Genomic DNA, 25,380 nt, shown 5'->3' with positions numbered 1-25,380 from the left:
TCATATTGCAAAGCTCTAAAACAAATCCAGTCTTTATTTCTGAAGATAATCACACAGCTTCCTGTTAAGGTCCATTTCTCTCCCTCTGTCTCCTCCCCCTTCTCCACATTCACATTGAAGACAACTAGTAGGGAAGATCTGGGGGACTAGATAATTAAATGAGGCAGAAGTAAAATGTGATTTTTTTAGACTTGGGCCAGGTTGCCTAGGTGAGGGCTACAGGTAATCTTTTGTCTAAATATGTTGTGTTAGATTTTCAAGTGCCTTTTCTTAGGTCTTGCTGAGGGACAACGTTGTTTGGGCCTACATCTTAGAGATTTTCCTTAGCAGTTGTGTTTGAAACTAAAATCTGGAGGAGCAGGTTTGGTGAGGAGAAAAAAATAATAGATCAAGATGTGAGACTTTCTGTCCAAAAATGATTTTTAGAGAGTGTAAGAAATAAAAGTAAATTTCCCAGTAGCTCGTAATAGAGGGCAATCTAGTTTCTTAGCTTATGAATAGAATTTAAGAGTCCAGGAAAAGCAAAGTATAATTCGTTTTGGATTAGTCAGATCTCTTGTTTATGGATATGATGATGAAAAAGAGCATTTTATTTTATTTTTAGGAGAAGGAAAGAATTTCAAATGCAGGATAGAAAACTCCCAATAATATGAACTTTTAGGGATGTTTTGATGTTAATGCAGACAAAACAGTTGGTATAATTTTACCTCCTAAAACAGCTGGCATAATTTTTATTCTGTATTTGAGTGTCTATAACGTTATTATTTTGGGCCCGTTAAATATGGCAGTGAACAAAACTAAGTCTGTCCTCTTAGAATAGATGATCTACTGGAGAGAGATGTACCATGGACACATGTTGGAAAGGGGAAAAAAAGTGCTGCAGACAATGTATAGCAAGGGAAAAGGGGAATAGGGAGTGTGGGGAATAGTACTATATGAGGACAGATGACATTGAGCAAAAACCTGCAGGATGCAAAAGAGTGACATGGGTAAATATCTGGGAGAAGGAGCAGAGGGAACGACAACACGTAAAGGCTCTGAGGTGGGATTGTGCTTTGTGTGTTCCAGAAGCAGCAAGATATCTCATTGGAGCAGAGTAAGCAAAGGGGAGAGATTTGAGTTGAACATGAAAAAGAGAGGGGGCATCTTAGAAACCATTGAAGGGTGTGGTACAGAAAATGAGATGATGGAACTTCCCCTTTTATAAGATCACTCTGGCTGCTGAGTTTGACAGTAGAAGCAAAATGCAGGTGAGAAATGGTGGTGGCTTAGAACAGGGTAGTAGTAGTGGAGGTAGTGAGTAGTAGTTGTATTCTGAATATATTTTGAAGATAGAGCCAACAGGATTTGCATATGTGGTTTGTGAGAGAAAAATGGAGTCATTTGCCAATAGCATTAGCTATTGGGAAAAAAATGTTGCTGTTTGCTAAAATAGGGAAGATTTTGGAGAGTAGTGGTGGAAAGTACACAGGGAATCAGGGTTTTTACTTTGGACATGTTGAGTTTAAGGTGCTTGACATCCAAGTGGAGATTTTGAATAGACAATAGTCCCTCTTATCCTTGGAGGATATGTTCCATGGCCTCCCATGGATAGTACAAACCCTATATATATTATGCACGAATTCTTTTTTTATTCACAATTTTATGGACAGAAGATTCATCCTTACCACAAATCTTAGCGACCTCATCATATGATTTTCTTTGTTGTTGTTGGTTTTTTTTTTTGAGACAGAGTCCCACTCCATCACCCAGGCTGGAGTGTGGTGGTGGTCTCAGCTTACTGGAGCCTCCACTTCCCGGGTTCAAGCAATTCTCCTGCCTCCGCCTCCTGAGTTTCACATCCTGCCTCAGCCTCCTGAGTAGCTGGGATTATAGGTATGTCCCACCATGCTTGGCTAATTTTTTTGTATTTTTAGTAGAGACGGGGGTTTGCCATGTTGGCCAGGCTGGTCTTGAACTCCTGACCTCAAGTGATCCACCTGCCTTGGCCTTCCAGAGTGCTGGGATTAAGGCATGCGCCACCAAACCTTGCCGATGTTACTTTGTTTATTAAGTCGAGAACTTTCATCTTTTCACTTGAAGGAAACACTATAAGGCTTCTCTTTGGCATGTGTGAATTGGCCAGCATCGCTACTCTTGCACTTTAGGGCCATTATTAAGTAAAACAAGGGTTAGCTGAATACAAGGGTTACCTGAACACAAGCACGGAAACAATAGAGCTGGTCCGTAGAGATGGCTACTGAGTGACTAATACATTGGGAAGCCTAGACAGGTGGATGCCCTGGACAAAGGGATGATTCTCATCCTGCATGGGATGGAGCAGAGATTTCATCACACTTCTACAAATGGGGTGTAATTTAGAACGTAATTGTTTCTGGAATTTTACATTTACTATTTTTGGACCACGGTTGACCTTGGGTAACCAAAACCACGGATAAGGAGAGACTACTGTATACAAACTTGTAACCCTGGAGAGAAGTTTGGGTTAGCCACTTGGAGAAACACGTAGGTAACACTTAGAGCTGTGAGATCCAGTTGGTGTGTTCATTCCCAAACTGTTTGAGGTGCCCTGGAGCATTGCAGTGAACTCACAGGATATTTTAAAATTTCCAGGAAAACAGTATGATAGGATGTGTATTTGATGCCTGTGTTTTCAAAATGATGTTTAGGATGTAAGCATGTGTGCATTTTGTATTCCCATGGGGCTGGGTCCAGTTGTATGCCTTTGTGTGTGTACACCTAGTATTCTTCTTCACTGAAGGTATAGTACATTAGCAAATAGTTCCCATTTTACTCAAATTGTTCCCCCAGTGTATCAATCCTGTTATAGCAGAACTGATTGTAGAGAATGGAGTAGCCTAGAGGCCCAGGAAAGGGCTGAGGGAGATTTGTGAAAAATGTCTTTAAAATGTGGTTTATTTCTAAAATTGATGCAGCTGAGTTTTCTCCTGTATTGTCCCAATCTTAAAATTGTTTCAATTTAATTTTATAGAATGTTTGTTGCAGGAATGAACCTGAGGAAGAGTAGATTCCTCTTCTTAAGATGTGTACTAGTTAACTTTGAGATGACTCTTAGAAAAGTAGGGAGAATTAGGTGGTAAAGGATGAGATCAGACATCTTTAGAAGGAACATAATGCGGTAAATCAGCATCTAGAAAGCTTTAGAACAGTCAAGGAAACTAGTTCAGACTTAGAATATGAACACTTACGAAGTTAAAAATCCATTCAATTGTTTCACCTGAAGAAAGTGTATAATAAACCGATTTGGTGATCTTAAAGGATGTTTCACCAGGTTTTATGTTTCTTGACACTTGAATCACTCCTTTTCTAAAGGTTTAACTTTCTATTCAATAGTATTTTTGAGGAGTCATCTGAGTTTTCTTTGTTTCTGAGATTTGCAGGAATTGGGTAGAAATGGTGGAATAGGATTAAAATATCTGTGGACCTGTTTTTTAAAAATGTCATTTTGGCTTGAAGTCCTTTTTTTAAGACCAGAAAGAAAATTTCACAGTAATTTGATTTATCTGATTAAATTTGACTAGCATATTGAATATTTTCTCTTAGCCTCTTTAAGCCTTACTATTCCTCTTTTCCTAATTCCATGCCAAGAAAACTATCAGCTTTCAGTGGTGTTTTCTTTACCTGCTGGCTAGCATTTTTACAATAAGATAGATTTTTTTTTTTTTTTTAACTGCTTGACTGGCCTGTTTTTTGTTTCTCTGCTACTGGTGTTCCTCTTCCTCCTTTTCTGTCTTCCTACATGAGGACCTGTGGAGGGCATTTATCTGTAGTTTTAGATTTGTGCGTTTCTGTAATTGTGCAAGGAATTTAGAGTTCAGTGGCATCAGATAGCCATGATGTCACTTTTCTCTTCCATCCAAATTTAGTTTTAGTATTGTAAACTTGGGAAATACTACACTTACTTGCTAACAAAGAGTGACTTTAAAATCTGACATTTTAACCTGATTGGTGGGTGTTCTTTCCACACATTCTTTCCCTTTTAAGTTTTTTTGCCTCCATAAATGTTCTTCTAAAATTTGTTTCAAATCTGTTTTAGGAATGGTTTGAGCACACACCAGGATCAGATTCAGTTTCAAAAAGACCTTGCTTTTAGTGCCATTTTGTTTCGGTTACCCTGATGTTCTCATCCCATTCTGGATTTGTCATATAAATGGGCACTCATACTATATTCTTTTTGTGGGTTTTATTTTTCAAAACTTTTTGTTCTGTGATCTGCATGACTGTGAAACAGCTTTCCGAAATCTTGTGACTAAATAAGTTATTTGTGGTGGCTCACACATGTAATCCCAGCACTCTGGGAGGCCAAGGTGGGAGGATTGAGACCAGGAGTTCAAGACCAGCCTGGGTAACGTAGCGAGACCTTGTCTCTACAAAAAATTAAAGTAAAAAAAAAAATTAGTTGGGAGTAGTGGTGTATGCTTGTGGTCCCAGCTAGTTGGGAGGCTGCGGTGGGAGGATGGCTTGAGGCTGGGAGTTTGAGGCTGCAGTGAGCAGTGATCACGCCACTGCACTCTGGCCTGGACAACAGAGTGAGAGAGACCCTGGTTCAATCAGTCAATAATTTGTGTATGGCACACACATACCTTGCTGCCTTTTTTCTCCATAGCCTTTTATATACTGTGTACCTTATTAATCTGTCTCTCAGCTAGAACATAACTTTGTTGAGGATGGAGATTTTGTGCTTTATTCACTTCTGTATCCCCAGTCTCTGAAAGAGTGCTTGGTACATAGCAGATACTCAGTATATATTGAGTGAATAAAAGATCTTTTTGATAATTTAGCTCCCAAACTGTGGGATTTGAATAGGAGAAATGATTTGCTTGAACACTGAAATTAGAGACAGGAAATTTTTTTAGACTTGTTACGTGAAACAGAAGAAAATTCACCAAGGTTACAGTTTGGGCTTCTATTATAATACCCTGATCTCTTTAGGCCCCACTAGGTAGTTTCAATTTGAGCACAATTCCAGTGTTGTGTATCTGGAGGAGGCTGGCTAGAAATTTCTCCCTCTTTGTGGTTTTCATTAAATTTTTCTGGTAAAAATATATTAATGGCTTTTCCTATGCTGCTCTCATTCTCTCCTGCACTGAATAGTTTGTTCTAGAGTAGTAGTTTGTAAATTTGAGTAAGGTATGAATTCTATACAAAAGAAGACATGTATTGAGGTTCTTAAATGTAGATGTAATTTTCTAATTTCTGTGTTACAAATATATATGCAGCTATAAAGAGCAGATAAATACATAACACCTCCATATTATTTTGATATTAATTTGGTTAGAGTTTGGAAAACTAAATTGATGCATTGTGTATACACACACACACACACACACACACACACACAGACACACACACACACACCCCCCAACACCCACTTTGCTGATTCTTTTGTGTTTGTCATTTTGTAAAGATACTGTAGTAACTCATTCTCACTACTTTTCTTCACTTGAACTGCTGCTGGAACCTTTGATCACACATTGGCTTTCATTTTCATTCATTAAATCAGGGTTTCTAGCACATTGGAGCATATCTGTAGGTGTTAAATTGTTAGTAAATTCACAAGCTCTAAAGTACATCTTTTTTGATCATCCTTGTTCATTTTTCCCACCTATACATTCCATACATAGTAGCAATAATTATGGCAAATGTTACTCTCCTTAAAAGTGTTGTTACGTAAAAATCAACTGATTTTTAAAAGGTCTGCCTAAGTGTGAACCGAGGTCTCGTGCTATCACCTCTTCATAAGATCCCAGGTAATGCAGATTAACTTCTGTTTTCCATCTGGGTAATGTTTAGTTATTTGTTGATTATTGTAGAAGTCTTTTTGGATAAAAAGCTCTTTCTCAGATTGTGTTTTAGTTTGCTTCTAAAACTAGGAGGGAAGTATAATACATGATGGAACTGAGTGTTAGTATGGACATACTGTCAAATGTTTTCATAGGGAGAACTTGGTGTACCTCATCTAGATTTTTAAAATATAACTTTAAATGTGGTATGTTTTGAGCTTTTAGTGTATCAGAAAATGTTGACTTTTGATGTAATGGCTACTTCTGTAGCTACTGTGATCTTCAGCAAGTTTCACTTTCTGAACTTTTTATCTTTTCTGTGCAGTGGTTGCAGGTTGTGAGGTGTGGAGATACTGAGGGGTATGAGGCACTGTTTGTGGTGACATGAGAGCCACTAGTGGACAGAGACTGGGGAGAAGGATTGATCAGCTGGCACATTAGCTGCAAGATGCATATGAGTTTGGGAACAGAAAGAGGGCCAGATGAGATGTTTGTGAAAGTAGTTTGTAGATTTAAAACATTCCTTCCAGCTCAGGTGCTGTTGTGTTTAAGGCAGACGTGCGTGTTTTCTCTTTTCTAGTGTGCTGTTAGCTACAGGGTGACCTTGCCTAGGGAGTAGGATCCTGCTTTGAGGGAAAAGGAAAAAGTTGGATCCATAAGACACAAATCCCAGCAGTTTGTGGTTACTGCTGGAATGATTACTGTTTTTATTTGTACTAATAGTCATTGTCTTTAAGATTGGTAACAGGAGAGTGAAAATAAGTTTACTCTCAGAAATCGTTGTTGAGGGAGTTTTGTATAATTTCTGACTCTTACCACATTGCCCTTGACTTCATCCCTCTTGGTTTTGCTGTTTGCTGTGCTCTAGTTTTACCATCTAATAACCCAGCATTAAAATCTGATCTTGGGGCCGGGCGCGGTGGCTCAAGCCTGTAATCCCAGCACTTTGGGAGGCCGAGACGGGCGGATCACGAGGTCAGGAGATCGAGACCATCCTGGCTAACACGGTGAAACCCCGTCTCTACTAAAAAATACAAAAAACTAGCCGGGCGAGGCGGCGGAGCTACTCGGGAGGCTGAGGCAGGAGAATGGCGTAAACCCGAGAGGCGGAGCTTGCAGTGAGTTGAGATCCGGCCACTGCACTCCAGCCTGGGCGACAGAGCGAGACTCCGTCTCCAAAAAAATAAATAAATAAAAAAAATAAAATCTGATCTTGGGTATCAGATTCTCCTTTGTGGTTTGGTTTGTTAGTAATTGAAATACCTAATGGTTCTGGGTGTGAACTGTGCATACTTTACAATTAATCTAGAACCAGGGAAGTGAGTTTCCTATTGAAGTAATAATAAAACCTTGTGGCTCTTAAAAATATATAAAAACTGTTATACAGAAATAACCAAAATGTAACAGGATATGGTTTAATTAATTATGTTTTTATAACATAAACCTTAAAGATAGAAGTATTTTTAAGCTTGTTGGTGTCCTGTTCCTTTCTAGTTTGGGTGTGTAGGAGTCTGTTTATCAGGAATTTTTGTTAGTGCTAATGCTGGGGTGGCTGTTTTTTTTTTTTTTTTTTTAAATCTACGTAAACATGACCCTGTTAGACAGCTGTGTTTAATGTAGTGAAGAATCATGGGGAGACTTTACAGTGTTTCTTGTTGGGACTTAGTGTCTGTATATTTTAGTATTTAAAGGATGTGGTTTGGTGCTTTGAAAATGAGAGGGAGGTCACCTGACTCATAGCTGAATGCCTGCATGTCTAGATTGTTCCATCCTGGAGGTTATTAACAACATGAAAGTTGTTTTTATTCTAGTTAAACTGATAGTATTAAGTTAAATAACTTTATTGTGGAAGTGTTTGTTTACACATGGCTGCTGAGTAGAATTTTCCTTAAAATCTGATTACACAGGAATGTTTTAGTAACTAGAGCGCTGGAAAAAAGCTGCTACACTAGCCAAAGCCTGTTGTGCTTTGCAGAACAGTAACCAAGATGAAGTGTCCTCTTTTTCTCCACCTTCTCCGCCGCTCATCTTAGAGAAAGCAGGGCACTGATCAGGTGGAGTTGCTTAATTGCATTAAGTTCGTGGGCTGCTCAAGGATTGATTAGTCAGACTCTCACAAACTTCCACTTAACGAGATTCTTGCTGACTGGCTGGTTTAAGTCCTTAAGTTTGATGCATATTCACTCTAAGTAGTACTTACCATGTACAGGGGACTGTGCTGTGTGCCCTATGATGGACACAGAAAAGAATAAGATTACTTCTATCTTGAAGACAGGGTAGAACCTGGGAAGTGTCCCAGGGAAGGCACAGTTCTGGGAATTCAACAAGGCATATAGTTAGTAGCCATTGGGTAATATTGATGGGGTTGGGGTGGGGCAGTAGATGTGATCTGGGCAACGAGTGGCTAGTTGGAGAAGTGGTTTCAGTAGTTGCCATGGGTGAAATGTGATAAAGATGCTCACAAAGCAGAGAGGAAAGGTAAAATTGACAGGATCAGGCCACTGTGAACATGGAGGGCAAAGTTAGAGGAACTCAGGCAGGAGCTCTTAATCAGGAGCCCTGAGCTTTTCCCCAAATCCTACCAAAATCACTTATGTGTGTGCTTTGATGTTTTTGGGCAGCAGAGAACTTAGACCTTTTCTCAGATGTTAGGAAGGATCCAGCATCCAAAAAAGATTGACACTGCTGCACGGAGTTTTCATCCATTGGTGACAAGATGGTGAGACTTGTGGGGAAATAAGGTAGTTTTGTGGTAGAACACACTCTTCCTTGTGGGAGGTATAGTGGGATTTGGGGAATAGGGTTTATGAAATGGTCCCCAGAGGGGGATGGCTTGCCTTTTCAAACGGGGTTTCCCCACCCGGCAAGTTAGGTTGACCCATTGCAGTGGATTGAGTGGAGGGCAAGTGAAGGGCTTGTGTTTTCAAGTCAAAGGAGTTCAGGTGAAGGGCAGGTGCTTTTAGTCAAAGGAGTTCCTTAGCATTATTTCCTCCTTTATTTGGAGATCAGATTGAAGACGTAGGGGATTAGAATGCAGTTGTAGTTTCTGGTGTTTACTTTTTATGGAGAAGTGCCTCGTATGTGAAAAGTATTCTGTGCTTGATCCTGGGGGTGTAGGGGGTTATAAAAATGTCACACCTGGGATCCTGCCCTTGAGGAGTTGATGGTGGATAACACTTTCCTTTGGCTTTTTGTTCATCTTGGGTCTGTGTATGTTCAGTTATCTTCAGCCATTTTCTGGGCAATGGGAAACATTTCTGTTAAAACAAACTTCTGACTTTGATCTGTGACTTATATTTCCTTTTAGATAATGAAGAACTACTGGGATTAGAGGGTGTATAAAATACAATAATAAATATACTCTATGTAGGAACTTCTGTACAACCAATTTGGTGACTTTTAGGCAACTAATTTGACTATTTGACTGTTAGATGTGTGTGCATATAGCTTTGTTTAAAATACTATAAAGCATGTTTTAAAAAATGACCCAGTACTTAGTATTCTACAGTGAACTGCCATTTGTATAATTGATCATTTGAAAATGCTTATTACACTTTTTTTTAATTTTTTATTTTGGAGACAGAGTCTCGCTCTGTTGCCCAGGCTAGAGTGCAGTGGTGTGATCTCAGCTTACTGCAAGCTCCGCCTCCCGGGTTCACGCCATTCTCCTGCCTCAGCCTCCTGAGTAGCTGGGACTACAGGTGCCCACCACCACGCCCAGCTAATTTTTTTGTGTTTTTAGTAGAAACGGGGTTTCACCGTGGATGAATGGATCTCCTAACCTTGTGATCCGCCCGCCTCGGCCTCCCAAAGTGCTGGGATTACAGGCGTGAGCCACCGGGCCTGGCCTAAAATTCTTATTACACTTTTAATCAATCAGTTTCTGTGTTTATGAAATGGGAATAATAGTTATATCTAGCTCATAGAGTTGTCTTGAAGATGAAATTTGAAGCTCTTTAGAGCAATGTATAACTACATGCCAACTGTTCAAAAAATATTAATGGCTACATCATTAATATTTTAAAATTAGTACTGTCATTTTCCCTTCCTACATGACTGAATGTGGGAGGTGACTATTTTTGTTATAAAAGGATTTACAATGAGATACCTTTGAATGGTAAAATTTCCTATGCGTTTATTTAAATGTTCATATATGTATGTCTTTAACGTGCGAAAGTTAAGTGCACTTATACAAGGCAGATTCAGGTACTAATTAAACTGCTCATTTAGATTACAGAATGAGGAACTGAAAATTATATGTATTTAATTAGGAATTGGATTGATTGGTCTTGACTGCTCTTGTCTTTCAGTTCTTTTTTATTGTTAGACTTCCCATGTGTTTGTCTCCTTTTCTTTTTATCTTTTAAAAATTGCTTTCTGATTTATTTCCTGTTCGGTTTTCAGTAATGGGTGTGGAGTAGGGCAAGAACTTGTGTTGGTGCCCGTTGTTTGAACCAGGAAGGAGCGACTGCATCAGACAGCCTGGAGCTCAGTTGGGAGGGACTTCAGATCAGTCCCGGCAGAGCTGCCTGGCTTAGGGAACCACTGAATTCCAGTTTCCTAACTCCAAATCGGACAGTTTGTGGCTCTACACTGTATGTGCGTAATGAACATTTTAAGGCTCATTCATACAGTGTTTTCCAAATGCTCCCATTTGTTTAGTTCTCCTTTTTAAAAACCAACAATTATGAAAAAATTTAGCTATGTACAGAAATAGTAGTGAGAAACCCCCCACTTAGCCATCATGCAGCTTCAGCAGTTGATCATCTCATAGCCAGTCTTGTTTGCTCAGGACTCCCATCCATTTCTTTTCTCCCATATTATTTTGCAGGAAATCCCAGATACTGTATCATTTAATCCAAAAGTATTTCAGGATGTTATCTGTAAGAGATGAGGACTTAAAAATGCATACACACATTTTGAGAACTTTCCAGAAATGTGTAAAAAAAAAAAATGCATCCACACATACAGAATACGTACACGCACACGCGTGCGCACACACACATACTATTTTATGGTCTGACTCAGAATCCTATATGGTGTGTTTGGTTGATAGGTCTCTTCAGTCTTTTTTTGAGACAGTCTCACTCTGTCGCCCAGGCTAGAGTGCAATGACATGATCTTGGCTCACTGCAACCTCTACCTCCTGGACTCGAGATCCTCTTGCCTTAGCCTCCTGAGTAGCTGGGACCACAGATGTCTACTACCATGCCTGGCTAATTTTTGTGTTTTTAGTAGAGATGGGGTCTCACCATGTTGCCCAGGCTGGTCTCTTAACTCCTGAACTCAATGGATTCACTCACCTTAGCCTCCCAAAGTGCTGGGATTACAGGCATGAGCCACTGTACCCGGCTCATGCCTATGGTTATATTTTAATGTCATTTTCTTCTGTTCTCTAGCATTTCTCATACTATGGAACAATTTTTTGTAAGTAAATCCATTATAAATTGATACCACAACAGTATATCTGTGCAGATTCTCTTCCATGTGTTCTGTATAGTTGTACCAGCCTTACTCTTTGATAATGTCATCTGTCCTCAGGCCTCTGTTCAAGACTATCATATTCAATTTTTGAGGTCTCTTTTTGCCTAAAATAAAACTTGAATGTTTCTAATGATGGTTGCTTTTATTCCTAAGTTGATTTCAATACATTAGAAAATTACAGATTTGGAAATGAATGAAAGGCTAAGGAATTAATGCATCTCTCTCAAATGTGCCTTGAGGGCAGAAATTCCTCAGTTTTGTTCATGCTGAAGCCGCAGGCTAGCACAATGTCTGACACTTAGAGGGAAGTTAAATATTTGATAAACAAATGAATTAATTTTAAGTAAGGTATCAAACTTGAGGCATCCAGAATTGAACCTGAAGCCCCAGTTCTGCTTCCTTTCACAGTCACACATCTTATACTCCACTTTCCACTTGAGAATAAGCTTGCTGAGGAGTACCCCGCCATGGGCCCTTCAGAATCTCCTTTCCTCATTGCATAGTGTAGTAGTAAGAGCATAAGTTTTGGCTCCTGACTGCACACATATCCAACTCCATGATATGCTTGCTGTGTGATCTTAGCAAGTTTCTTAACTTGCCTCTGACTCAGTTTGTTCATCTACAATTGAAGATAAGAGTATGTACTTTTTTTTTTGAGATGGAGTCTCGCTCTGTCGTCCAGGCTGGAGTGCAGTGGCACAATCTGGGCTCACTGCAACTTCCACCTCCTGGATTCAAGCGATTCTCCTGCCTCAGTTTCCCAGATAGCTGGGACTACAGGCATGTGCCACCACACCTGGCTAATTTTTTGTATTTTCAGTAGAGATGAGGTTTCACTGTGTTAGCCAGGATGATCTCCATCTCCTGACCTCATGATCTGCCCGCCTCGGCCTTCCAAAGTGTTAAGATTACAGGCGTGAGCCACTGCGGCCAGCGAGTATGTACTTCTTTTATGGATATTGTGACCTTGATCTTTGTAAGTTCCTTAACCCATCTCTGATTCAGTTTCTTCATCTACAGTTGTAGATAAGAGTATGTACTTCTTGGGATTTTATGGGTATTTTGAGCTTAAAACAGTACCTGGCACATAGTAAACATTGTAGAGGTATTAGAGCTATTACGATTCTAGAATAAAAACAAGTTATTCTCGTCTCATTTGTACCTTTTATCTCTAGCTCTACCTTGATTTCTTTTCTTAGGCCTAAAAACAATTCTCTAAGATACAAAACCCTTGCCATAAAACTTGCACGCTTGTCTTGCTGGTAGCAGTGAAAATTAGCATTATCCCTTTGGAGAGTGGTTGGGCAAGATATAGCCAGTTGTGAAAATACACTCTGACTCAAGAATTTCACTTTTGGAAATATTTTCTAAGGACATACCCTTAAATGCATAAGAGACTGTACTCATGAAAATGTTATAATGTCCAGGTTTAGAGAGAATGGTTAAATATACTCTGGTACTTACACATTTACAATATTGGTTTTGAAGACCATGTAATAACATGGAAAATATCTCCTTGTGATAAAAAAGTACATTGTATGTACAATATGATCATAACCATATTAAGTAATATATACTGACATTCAGGAATTTCCGTAGGGTAGGACTTGTAACTGCTCCTTTAATCACCTGCCCCCTCTCCCCGAGTCCTGGATCTATGCTAACCTGGTTCCAAAGGCCCAAATTTTACCTTGAAACTAGGTGCTCTGTATCCTTTGTATAAGCCATTATCCTCGGTGTAAGGCTTTAGGAATTCTAAGTATTGTCGGATTCTGCAGAATAATATAAAAAGATGAAGATTCCCTCTGTGTACTTAAGGAATAGTTTTGTTTGAAGGATAAGACAAATACACCAGATAACATTACAATTTGGGCTGTTGTTGCCCAATGATCTATGGTATAGATTTATTTCTCACAGTACCCCTTGGAATGCTGATTTTTAACCCCAACAGTTAAATTTGCCTTGGTAAGTTACAAAAACAGGCACCAAAGTTCATTTTTTTTAGTTTTCTGTTGAACATAAATCTCATTTCTTTACAAGTATTAATTCTAAACAGAGTATACCTTAACCAGCCAGTGCACAAATTGCTACTTCAGTCTTGGTTCAGCAGATCCTAGAGGCATGTGGTAGAAGGAAGAACAGTTACTCAGCAGGTGGGCAGGCAGGACAGTGACTTTGGCTTTCTTTGGTAAACAGCATGGGGCCTATTTCTGAAGTAATTCCCCACCCCCTTCACTCCCACTCAGTATTGCTGACAGAAGTCTTAACTTGCCAACTCTTTTGTCTACATTGATGCTATAAACAAACTATTATTTTTAGAGACTGGGTCTTGCTGTGTTACTCAGGCTGGACACAAACAACTGGGCTGTAGTTATCCTTCCACCTCAGCCTCCCGGGTTGCTGGGAGTACAGGGGAGTGCCACTGTGCCTGGCTTGCAAGCAAACTCTTTTGCTTGGTGCACTAATACTTATTACCCTGAATTTTTACCAGTGTTTGCTTGTTTTTGAGACCAAGTCTCTTTATTTAGCCCTAGCTGGAATGTAGTGGCATGATCGTAGCTCACTGCAAACTCTTAACTCCTGGGCTCAAGCAATCCCATGGTCACTTCCCAAATAGGACTACAAATACATTCCACCATGCTCAGCTTTTTTTTTTTTTTTTTTTTTTTTTGGCGGGGTCGGGGTAGGGGAGGTGGTAAATAGGGGACTTCCCTATATTGCTCAGTCTGGCCTTGAACTTGGGTGCTCAAGTGATCCTCCTGCCTTGGTATCCCAAAGTGCTGGGATTACACATGTGAGCCACCATGCCTGGCTGGCTCTGAACTTTTATTTTAGCCTATTTTTTTTCTTTCCCCGGGGTTAAGCCATTTTAAAATTCAGTTACGTATAACTGTGTTAATGGGCCAGCCTGTGCCCAGGTGGCATGTGTTAGGTACTTGGCCTAAGATCATTGTCCAGCCAGGGATTTGTGTGTATGGTGGCAGACATGTGCAGTGTCAGGTTGCATTTATACTCTAGAATTAGTAGCTGTACTCTTACTTTTCATATCAAATGTTATTTGACACAATGGTTTTTTGAACTGGATTCAAGGTTAGCCTTGGAATCTTGAATATTATCCCTTAAGAGAGAGAGCCTTTTGTTTGAGTTACATTTTGGTCAAATAGGGCATATGTTGAAAGCTCTCATCAACTCTTTGAAAGTACTGCATATGCAAGTGATGTCAGAAATTGCTATTGCCTTAAAAATATTTTTAAAAAATTTATGTTTACATAAAAATGTATGTTAAAGAAAAAACTAATGATACTTGTTAAAGGTGGGCAAAGAAGACTATTCAGGACCGTGGCGATAAGTATATAGGGACCACTGCAACGGGATCTTGCAGCAAAGGAAAGAGTTTGGGCTCAACTCCAAATACATCATGGGCAAGCAACAGGGTAGGGGTCAGTCGAAGGTAAACTACTAAGAGGAAGCATTTGGAGTAAGGGGGATTCTGGCTAAACCCATTAACAGGATTCTTGCTGAAGACAAGCCAGGGTGATCAGACATCACCTGGGAGATGGTGGAAAATGAAGAACTTGATCAGATATTGAAGATGGGAGGGGGTCTTTTGCTAAAACTGGATTTTGTAAGGAACTGCACAGATGGGCCTAGAAGAAAGTTCGGAATCCTTACTAAAGTTGGCCAAGCAAAGTATCTTTGTCATATGGAAGAATGATTGGTTTCAAAGTAAAAGCAAGCGTCAGCCCACTCAAGGAAGTAGTGGTTTGCTATGCAGAGGGATAGGAGTTTTATTTTCCTTCATTTTCTGTAAAAAAAAAAAAATTAGAATAGGTAAAATATGCAAGAGAGTTGTTAACAGGAACTCTGAATATCTGAAAAAATCCTTGGAAATTAAATTTTCCTGGTAATGCTCAATGTACTTTTCAAAATGTATTAATTTTTTGGACTTTAACTTTTTATTAGGTTTCATCTGCATTTTGGTGTTCATTCTAGTGGCATTTACCAGTGGTAGGCTTTTCATTTGCCTGTGTAGCAGTAAATGTGATATGCTGGAGTTCTGTGGGTGTTTGGCATTATGTCACAGGAGCAATAGGAAATGACTACAGATTAACTTAGACATCGTTAAGTTTAACAAAATGAATACTTCATTTTGTCTCTATCCTGAACTGTTATTTAATAATTCACAACAGCCTAAGCAGAAGTTCTTTTCCTCCAGGCCCTTCTCTTCCCTCCCTGCTCCAACAAAAGCAGGCTGGGGACCTATGTTAATTTGCATAATATTACTAATTCACTATTTTGTAATACTGTCCAACAGTATTAGGTGTTGCATTGATTGTGAACACAATAGAAAAGCAAAGGATAGTGGCTGTTGTTCCCAACTTGTCAATATTCCTTTTTAATATGTTTTGGATACTTGGTTGTCCCATTAAGCTTATCTACTCTACTTTCTGGAAGTTAGCTTCATTTGGTCAATATTATAGATAACTTTGAAGCAGGTAGGTGCTGTATTTAACTACCATTGTGAATTCTAAGATGGAAACCGTGAGCGATGAGCTTTTGAAAACCATACATGTGTTTCCAAAGGCCATTCTCTTTATTACTCAGTATCCATTAACAGACAATAAAGGATTTTTCTGTCGTGCACCACTAACCCTAACCACCCAATCCTCGTAAGGCAAATTTAGAAGTTCCTTGAGTTGGTTTTAGAGAATATTCCCTAAAAAGAAAAGGAGTGGCTGGGTGCGGTGGCTCAAGCCTGTAATCCCAGCACTTTGGGAGGCCGAGACGGGTGGATCACGAGGTCAGGAGATCGAGACCATCCTGGCTAACACGGTGAAACCCCGTCTCTACTAAAAAGTACAAAAAACTAGCCGGGCGAGGTGGCGGGCGCCTGTAGTCCCAGCTACTTGGGAGGCTGAGGCAGGAGAATGGCGTGAACCCAGGAGGCAGAGCTTGCAGTGAGCTGAGATCCAGCCACTGTACTCCAGCCTGGGCGACAGAGCGAGACTCCGTCTCCAAAAAAAAAAAAAAAAAAGAAAAGGAGTGGATTGCCTCCCCAAAAAAGTCATCCCCCAATATTTTGAAAGTTAATTTGAGAAATACTGCATTTTCTGACTTACAGGGTTTTTTTTTCCCCCTTTTTTTCTTTTTTAAAACAGGCATGCTGTGGGAGTTGGATGCATTCTTTCTGTCAGTGCTTAGAGACATATGGAGGGGGACGTCTTTTCTTGTGCCTCTGCCTATATTCACACCCTCCTGCTCTTGACATTTTTTCCAATTTAATAGCCATCAAAACAGCCTTTGTATGCTTTTAGATTAGTATGGTTTATGTGATCTGTCTGCCTTAATGCATCACAGCTCTGTGTAGTAGTTTTATGTGGCACTTATGAAAAACTGACCTAATTTGAAAGATAAAAGTTCTTGGAATAGATGCTGTCAGAATTATTTAATTTTATTTGTGTCATAATTTATCATAGGTTTTTGATGTATCGTCCTTCATAGTGGGGAAAATATAGATCCAGGAGACTGTATTTCCTATCTAATTCTAATCTTAATTTTACCACTGCCTAGCTGTGGGGCTTCAGAAGTCACTTTATTTGTGCTTCCTCATTTTTGAAAACAAGGATTTCATTATATATATCTGCAGCACTTTGCTGAGTTGCTAATAATTTGTACAATGGTCCAGTGAAGAAGGCTGTCATAAGATGGTCTCTGGAAGCTTCTACAGTTTTTAAGAAACAAATGATGAATTTCCTTACTGTATACTTTTTTCCTCTCTAAAGGTATTATATAATGAGAAGGGGCCTTTGTATACTACTCTATTTTTATTCCTCCAATTTTTTTTTTTTTTTTTTTGGGTCCCACGAGACAGAATCTTGCTCTGTCACCCAGAGCCAGTGTATAGTGATGTGGTCTCAGCTCACTGCAACCTCCGCCTCCCGCATTCAGGCAATTCTCCTGCCTTAGTCTCCTGAGTAGCTGGAATTACAGGCGCCCACCACCACACCCGGCTAGTTTTTGTATTTTTAGTAGAGATGGGGTTTCATCATGTTGGCCAGGCTGGTCTCGAACTCCTGACCTCGTGATCCGCCCGCCTCCGCCTCCCAAAGTGCTGGTATTACTAGCATGAGCCACTGACCCCAGCCATTATTCCTCCGATTTTTATAAATAAAGAGTGGCTGTTATGCTAATAAGTGACTCCTTTTTGGAATTAGCATTCCTGTGCCTTTACTGAAGCAGAAAGACACATGAACTGCCTTATCTTCTAACTTGTTTTGATAAGCAAGGCTGAAGACTAACAAGTTAGAAAACCGGCATCTGCCTTTGATATTATGGCTTCCTGTTAGCAGTAAGAGAAATCTCGTCCTTTCCCCTATTCTGACCACATATTGTCATTCGATTTGTCATCAGGTTTACCCCTCTGTGGGCAAGAGTTAGTATGACTCTTGAAGTGTTGGGATTTATCCAAGTACATTTTTTTAAAAGGAAAGTTTAGTTGTCTTTTATGGCTTCATTTTGGGGAGTGTATACTCTATTTAGGTGAGAGTTTTCTTTTTTAAGCTGAACTTAGAGTCTAAAAGGAATAGTGGAATTATTGAATGCAGGATTTGGGCCTTTACTGGAATAAAGTTGCTCAAATTATACCTGGTTCACTGTTATATCTCCCTGTAGACCTGGAAAGGATTTAAGGTGACAGGTATGTTGAGACTGTCCTTCATAACCAAGCTTAGTGAGAGAGTCGCTGTCGTTGGTGCTCACCCTCTCAGCTTCTAGTCACCCCTCCACCATGAACTTTTGACTTCTTGTGGTTTTTTTTTCTTTTTTTTTTTTTTAAACTTAAAGTTCTGGGTTACCTGTGCAGAATGTGCAGGTTTGTTACATAGGTATACATGTGCCGTGGTGGTTTGCTGCATCTGTCAACCTGTCATTTAGGTTTTAAGCCCCGCATGCATTAGGTATTCGTCCTAATGCTCTCCCTCCCTTGTTTCTACCCAGCCCTTTGATAAGATGCTTTAGTATGGACTGTCTGCTTGATTTTTTGTTGGGCAGTTCCACCTTACCCCTGTTAGTAGCCCAGCACCCAAGTTCACATCTAGAATCCCACTTTTACATTAGATCTAACACGTGACCTCTAAAGTCCCTTTCAATTTCAACCTAACATTAAAAACAGATTCTGGGCCCAGTCTGAGAAATTGTGATTCAGTGGGCCTAGGGGATCTTAATTTCTTTTAAGGGACTTTCTGAGAATCTAGGGAACATTGATGTGTAGGTGCTATAAACCTGCATTTTATTTTATTGCAAGAGAGCAGGACTTTATTATAGCGATAGTTTAAAATACAATTGTGATGAAGAGGTAGGCAACCATGGAAACGTAGCTGGAGCTTTACCCCACCCATGCCTGTCTTTGTGTGTGGGGGTGACTTGGGGGTGGGAAAGTGCCACCATCTGTTGTAATGTGTTAGAGATTTAAAGTTTTTGCTTTATGGATTTTTGCAGCAGATGCCCTTTGCTTCCTGCATTATATCCTCTCAGGCCATCACTGGTTTCAAACAAAACTTAGATTTTTGTAGTTTCTCTACATCTTGCCATTTCTATTTTCTGACTCAGGGCTTTCAAACCCAGCACATAAGGGGGAAAGGCTAACCTCAGGCAACCTTCAACCAGTGAGGGATTGGAGCGGGTGCCTAAATGCCCTGCTTCTTTCAGGGGTCTCACAGGATCACCGCACTTTCCAGCAGTCACCTTGTGTGTCCTTATTGGCTATTTTCCTTCCCTCACATCTGTTCCCTGGGATCATCTCCTATTTTAATCTCGCTGAAATCTTGTACACAAAGTGTTAGTTGAGCTGACTTTAAAGCTCGAATGCAAATAAAAGCCTTCTGTAATTACATTAGTTTCTTTTTAATGTCCCTGTCTGTCAATAATAGCACCTAAAATAATACATGGGGGAAGAAGTCGAAGAGAACATATTGTGCAATGCAAAATGGCGCACATACTGGTAAAGTTTAAATTAAATTTGTTCATAGATACTGTGTAATGAGATCATTATGTGAGAATTTACTGGGTTTTTTGACACTTCCATTTCTTTCATTTCATTTAGGAATGGGGTTGAACGGATATGAAAACCCAGAAAATAGTTGGCACAGAGAGATAGCACTAGGTGTGCCTCTTTTATTCATTTATATGTCATCTGTTCTTGAATTCTGGGTGGCTGTATTTGTAAGACTATACAGTATAATAATAGAAAGCTATTAAAAATGTCACAGTGCAGAAAGGGGGAAGATCTCTACAGATGATTAGACTATAAATTGCCAAAGATCAGAAAGACCTTGATAATATCTATTTCAAAGGTTTTGTTTGGTTGTTTGGTTGGGTTTGTTTTTTTGTTGTTTTTGGAGACAGGGTCTTGCTGTATTGCCCAGGCTAGAGTATAGTGGCGTGATCATAGCTTACTGTAACCTTAAACTCCTGGGCTCAAGCGATCCTTCTGCCTCAGCCACCCCATTCGCTAAGACTACAGGCACGTGCCATCACACCTGGCTAATTAAAAACATTTTTTTCTTTAGATATGAGGTCTTGCCGTGTTGTCCAGGCTTTCCTAGTTGAAGCATACATCTTGGACAGCTCAGTATATTCATCCTCGTTTGCTCCACATTTACTGAGTGCCTGCCATATGGCTGCCTCTATGGTAACTGTTTTCAGATATCAGTTTTAATCACCAGGAATAAACTTGGTCCCAAACTCCTGGCCTCAAAGGGTCCTCCTACCTATGCCTCCCAAAGCACTGGGACTATAGGTGTGAGCCACCATGCCTGGCTTCTGTTTCAGGAGTATCTTTTAAAAAACACTTTTGTATGCTTTAAATGCAAAATTTCTCTTTATCTGGCTAGAAGATATCAGTATCCATAATTATTCTTTTATCTGAGACTAGAATGTAGGATTTAAAAGTTGAAGTGAAAGGTAAACTTGTTCTAGACGATCACTTTCATTCTTGGTGATTAAAACTGATAACCTGAAATCAGTTACCACAGAGGCTGCCATATGGCTGGCACCCGGTAAATGTGGAGCAGAGGATGAATAAACTGAGCTCTCTGAGATGTATGTGTTCAGCTGCTGTCCCAGTGAGCAAGAGCAGGTGAAACTTCACGTGCTTAGACCTGTAGGTGCTGTTGCCTCACTCCCACCAAACTGGGACTGCAGATGTTTATTTTAGTTTCTAAGTTTATTTTGCAGGAGTCCAGGCATCCCTAGAAAATACTCTTTCTTCCGTTCAGGGTGTTTTGTGTATCTGTGTGCTATTTTATGTAAATCGTACATTGACCAGTTCATTAGGTTATCTAGTATTTCAACCCCTCAGTTAACGTTTCAACTGAGGCCGAGAGAGGAAGTGACTTGCCCAAGGTAAAATCACCCTGTCTAGATAATCAGTGATGTGGCAGGGACTAGAACACTAGTCTCTGCAGTAATCATCTTTTTGTCTCATTTCTGAAATAGCTCCCATCTCTACCCCTGGCCAAGGACCAAAATAAGGCACCATCTTTCTGAACTAGTTCAAAATGGTTTTAGAATTAATAAGTACTGTATGGTCTATATTTAAGATGGTTACAGGAAATTTGACAGTTAAATGTTTCTACACATAGATTATTTAGAAAATCAAGACTAATAGATGGGCAAAGTACACAAGGAAACAAGTGAAAAATTATAAACATCTAAATATTCAGTATTCAGTGGTATGGGAATAGTTTAGGAAGCAATAATTTTCTTTTTTTTTTTTCTTTTTTTTTTTTTGAGACAAAGTCTCACTCTGTTGCCCAGGTTGGAGTGCAGTGGTGCGTGTGATCTTGGCTGCAGCCTCCGCCCCTGGGTTAAAGCAGTTCTTGTGCCTCAGCTTCTCGAGTATTTGGGATTACAGGTGCCCCACCACGCCCGGCTAATTTTTGTACTTCTAGTAAAGACAGGGTTTTACCATGTTGGCCAGGCTGGTCTTGAACTCCTGGACCCAGGTGATACGCCTGCTTGTCCTCCCAGAGTGCTGGGATTACAGGCGTGAGCCACCATGCCTGGCCAGGAAGCAATAATTTTGATGGGCTATTTGCAACTAATAAAATGCTAATTGTGATGATCTAGAAAGAGTGTTTAAAAACCTAACAGGGATCATGGAGGAGTTCTTTTTATACTTTCCTTTCTTCTATGCCTAAAACTTAGGTGTCTTCAGGAAGTTCAGATTTTTTTTTTAATTTAAAAGGTTAAGTTTACCAAATGTTAACTGATGTCAGTTTCTGAAGTTCTTCAGTCAAAACCGATTTATTTTCGGTAAAAAAAAAAAAAGTACTACACACCATATAAACTGGTTATATTTTGCTTTTTGTTATTCTTGATACGTGCAGTAAAAACTAGCTATCATGAGAGAGTTGGTAAAGATTTAGTGAACTGGTAGAAAATGTTCTTCTTAGTTGCTAGAACCATCTGAGCTTAAATTTAAAAACATTTTTTCTAAAAACAAAATTGGTTTCTGAATCAAATGTGTATTTCTTTCCTATAGGGGCTTTGTTATGCACCTAAAGCCATATTGGAAGCTCCAGAAGAAAGAGCACCCCCCGGAAGTCAGCAGGGAAACGCAGAGAACTCCTATGAACCACCAAAAGGCTGTAAATGATGAAACATGCAAAGCTAGCCACATAACACCAAGTGTCTTTCCTTCAGCCTCTCTTGGTAAAGCATCATCTCGAAAGCCGTTTGGAATCCTTTCTCCAAATGTTCTGTGCAGTATGAGTGGGAAGAGTCCTGTAGAGAGCAGCTTGAATGTTAAAACCAAAAAGAATGTACCATCTGCAACGATCCACCAGGGCGAAGAAGAAGGACCACTTGATATCTGGGCTGTTGTGAAACCTGGAAATACCAAGGAAAAAATTGCATTCTTTGCAGCCCACCAGTGTAGTAACAGGATAGGATCTATGAAAATAAAAAGTTCCTGGGATATTGATGGGAGAGCTACTAAGAGAAGGAAAAAATCAGGGGATCTTAAAAAAGCCAAGGTACAGGTTGAAAGGATGAAGGAAGTTAACAGCAGGTGCTACCAACCTGAGCCTTTTGCATGTGGCATTGAGCACTGTTCTGTGCATTATGTGAGTGACAGTGGGGATGGAGTCTATGCTGGGAGGCCTCTGTCAGTTATACAGATGGTTGCCTTCTTGGAGCAAAGAGCCAGTGCTCTGCTAGCTAGCTGTTCAAAAAACTGCACAAACTCACCTGCCATTGTGAGGTTTTCTGGCCAATCCAGAGGTGTGCCCGCAGCCACCGAGTCCTGTTCTGCCCCAGGAGCTTGTGAAGAAAGGGGAAATCTTGAGGTTGGTGAACCACAGAGCGAACCAGTCCGTGTCCTCGACATGGTAGCCAAGTTGGAGTCTGAGTGCCAGAAGCGGCAGGGCCAGCGTGAGCCTGGGAGCCTCTCAAGGAATAACAGCTTTCGTCGAAATGTGGGCAGAGTTTTGCTTGCAAATAGCACTCAGGCTGATGAAGGCAAAACAAAGAAAGGCGCCTTGGAGGCACCCGACACTCAGGTGAATCCTGTGGGGTCTGTATCTGTGGATTGTGGCCCCTCAAGAGCTGATCATTGTTCTCCTAAAGAGGACCAGGCCTGGGACAGTGCTTCTCAGGACTGCCCCCCATTGCCAGCAGGAGTGAGTTTCCACATAGACAGTGCAGAGTTAGAGCCGGGTTCACAAACTGCCATGAAAAACAGCAACAGGTATGATGTGGAAATGACAGATGAACTCGTTGGGTTACCTTTTTCTTCTCATACCTATTCCCAAGCCTCTGAATTGCCCACAGATGCTGTTGATTGTATGAGCAGAGAGCTTGTGTCACTTACTAGCCACAATCCTGATCAAGGAAGAAAAGAATCTTTGTGCATTAGTATCACTGTGTCCAAGGTAGAGAAAGACCAGCCTTGCAGTTTAAACTCCTGTGAAGACCCACTTCCAGGGATGTTGTTTTTTTTGCCACCTGGTCAGCACTTGTCAGACTGTTCCCAGTTGAATGAAAGCACAACAAGAGAGGCTTCAGAGGCCAGCCAGCTTGAAGATGCTGCTGGGGGTGACAGTGCATCTGAGGAAAAAAGTGGGTCTGCTGAGCCATTTGTGCCGCCAGCCTCTTCTGTGGAAAGTACATTACCAGTGCTTGAGGCATCCAGTTGGAAGAAGCAGGTGTCGCATGACTTCCTGGAGACCAGGTTTAAAATCCAGCAGCTTTTGGAGCCTCAGCAATACATGGCTTTTCTGCCCCACCACATTATGGTAAAAATCTTCAGGTTACTTCCCACCAAGAGTTTAGTGGCCCTTAAATGTACCTGCTGCTATTTCAAGTTTATCATTGAGTACTATAATATCAGGCCAGCAGATTCTCGCTGGGTTCGAGATCCACGCTACAGAGAAGATCCTTGCAAACAGTGCAAGAAAAAGTATGTGAAAGGGGATGTGTCCCTGTGCCGATGGCACCCCAAGCCCTATTGCCAGGCATTGCCCTATGGGCCAGGGTATTGGATGTGCTGCCACCGGTCTCAGAAAGGATTCCCTGGCTGTAAGCTGGGGCTTCATGACAATCACTGGGTTCCTGCCTGCCACAGCTTTAATCGGGCAATCCATAAGAAAGCAAAAGGGACTGAAGCTGAAGAGGAATACTAAAGTCCATGTGAGAGGCAACGAAAGGACCGATTTTTAAAACTGCAAAACACCTAGATACACCATTCAAATGAGCGTAGCCCCCTGAGTCATCACTTTAGAAGAATCTGTACTTCATCAGGACCGCATTGCTCAGGCATAAACTCTAAATTTACGAGCCGTACAAAAAAACTGGTCTTGTTGTTTATAGTGGCATCTCACATTTGAACCCAGGTGGTATCCCACAGTTTGTTTCAGTTGCCTGTGAATAACTCTGCCTGTTTTCCTAAATCAAACCCATCCTCCAAGGATGAAGACTCACCACCATCCAGGACATTCAGAACAGTTCACTGCAGACACTCTGCAGGTAGTCTTCAAAAAGGGGTTTGAGAAATGTTTTGAGCACTGGCACCATCTTTGAAATAAGTGAATAGTGTCCTGTGAAAAGAATAGCAGGACTTTTAGATGAAAAGTATTCTTAAAAAGAAAAGTCAGGCACCCCACCTTAGACCTCGTATGCTTGATCCTGTGAGATTGATGTTTGTGGCTGGAGATGGATTTCATGCCCTGTGGTGTTTACAGTGTATATAATGGTTGTGTTTTCATAGGGCTATGAAAGTGCACATTAAACCTGAGCGCCTTTACCTTTAGATGAGTGCTTTGGCCCCTCTGTAAATAGCACGATTAAAATCCAGTTGTATATAATGGACAGCTAACTGAACAACATAATCACAATGCAGCTAGGATAGTGTTGCGGCTATAATTGTGTGTGTTTTTTTAATTGTCTAGTCTTAAATTTGTACATCCTGTATAAAATATGAATGTTTCCCAAATAAACTATGAATGTTTCCTGTATAATATATGAATGTTTCTGAGAAGAAACTCTAAATAGTTGAAAGGCTAACCTGCTCAAAGGATACCAAATAATGGTTTAACTGGACAACCTGAAAATTAGCATAGAAAACAATCCTTCATTATATTTTAGTGATCCACAACATTGAGAGAATATTATATAGTTAGCTCATAACATTCTTGTCTACTTTATCCTGTCTGGTTACAAAATTTTTTTAAAACTTCAATAAAAACATGCATCTTAAATGGAACCCAAGCTTTGCGAAGATTTTTTCTGTTTTGATGCAATGTTGAAGAAGGTTCTTGTAAATTGAATCATAAGAATTCTTTTTAATTATTTTGAATTGTTGGAGATAAGGTGTTTTTTTCTGTCAGAGAAGAGGCCATCTTCACTTAACATTGAAGTTTAAATTTTTGCAACCCTTCAGTTCTTCCGTTGTTGTCTGTTCACAACCACTGTATTTCCTGTTCGGGTGACGTATTATCTAGGAGATTCTTACAGCTTATCTAGGCATCGTCATTTGGGAGTCACTAAGGATCTATTCAGGCCTGTAGCTTTGTAGTGCCTGGTGGGGTTGGGA

General features: G+C 40.3%; 1 protein-coding gene across 3 annotated transcripts in view; it reads left to right on the top strand.

Annotated features, from left to right (window-relative positions):
* The window catches only part of FBXO34 (F-box protein 34), an 82,167-nt gene extending 57,117 nt beyond the window's left edge, over positions 1-25,050 (top strand). For 2 of the 3 annotated variants that reach the window (XM_011999675.1, XM_011999674.1), the window contains exon 2: positions 21,832-25,050. In XM_011999675.1, coding sequence (XP_011855065.1) covers positions 21,842-23,971 — 2,130 coding nt within the window. In that variant the 5' untranslated portion in view covers positions 21,832-21,841 and the 3' untranslated portion in view covers positions 23,972-25,050. The remainder of the gene's footprint in view (positions 1-21,831) is intronic. The other variant, XM_011999676.1, reaches the window with a different exon arrangement.
* Positions 25,051-25,380: the final 330 nt, after the last annotated feature.

This window comes from Mandrillus leucophaeus, unplaced genomic scaffold (genome assembly GCF_000951045.1).
Source record: "Mandrillus leucophaeus isolate KB7577 unplaced genomic scaffold, Mleu.le_1.0 Scaffold60, whole genome shotgun sequence".
Classification (NCBI taxonomy): Eukaryota; Metazoa; Chordata; class Mammalia; order Primates; family Cercopithecidae; genus Mandrillus; species Mandrillus leucophaeus.
The sequence above is the reverse complement of the archived record's forward strand: the minus strand, read 5'-3'. Positions and strand labels throughout refer to the sequence as shown.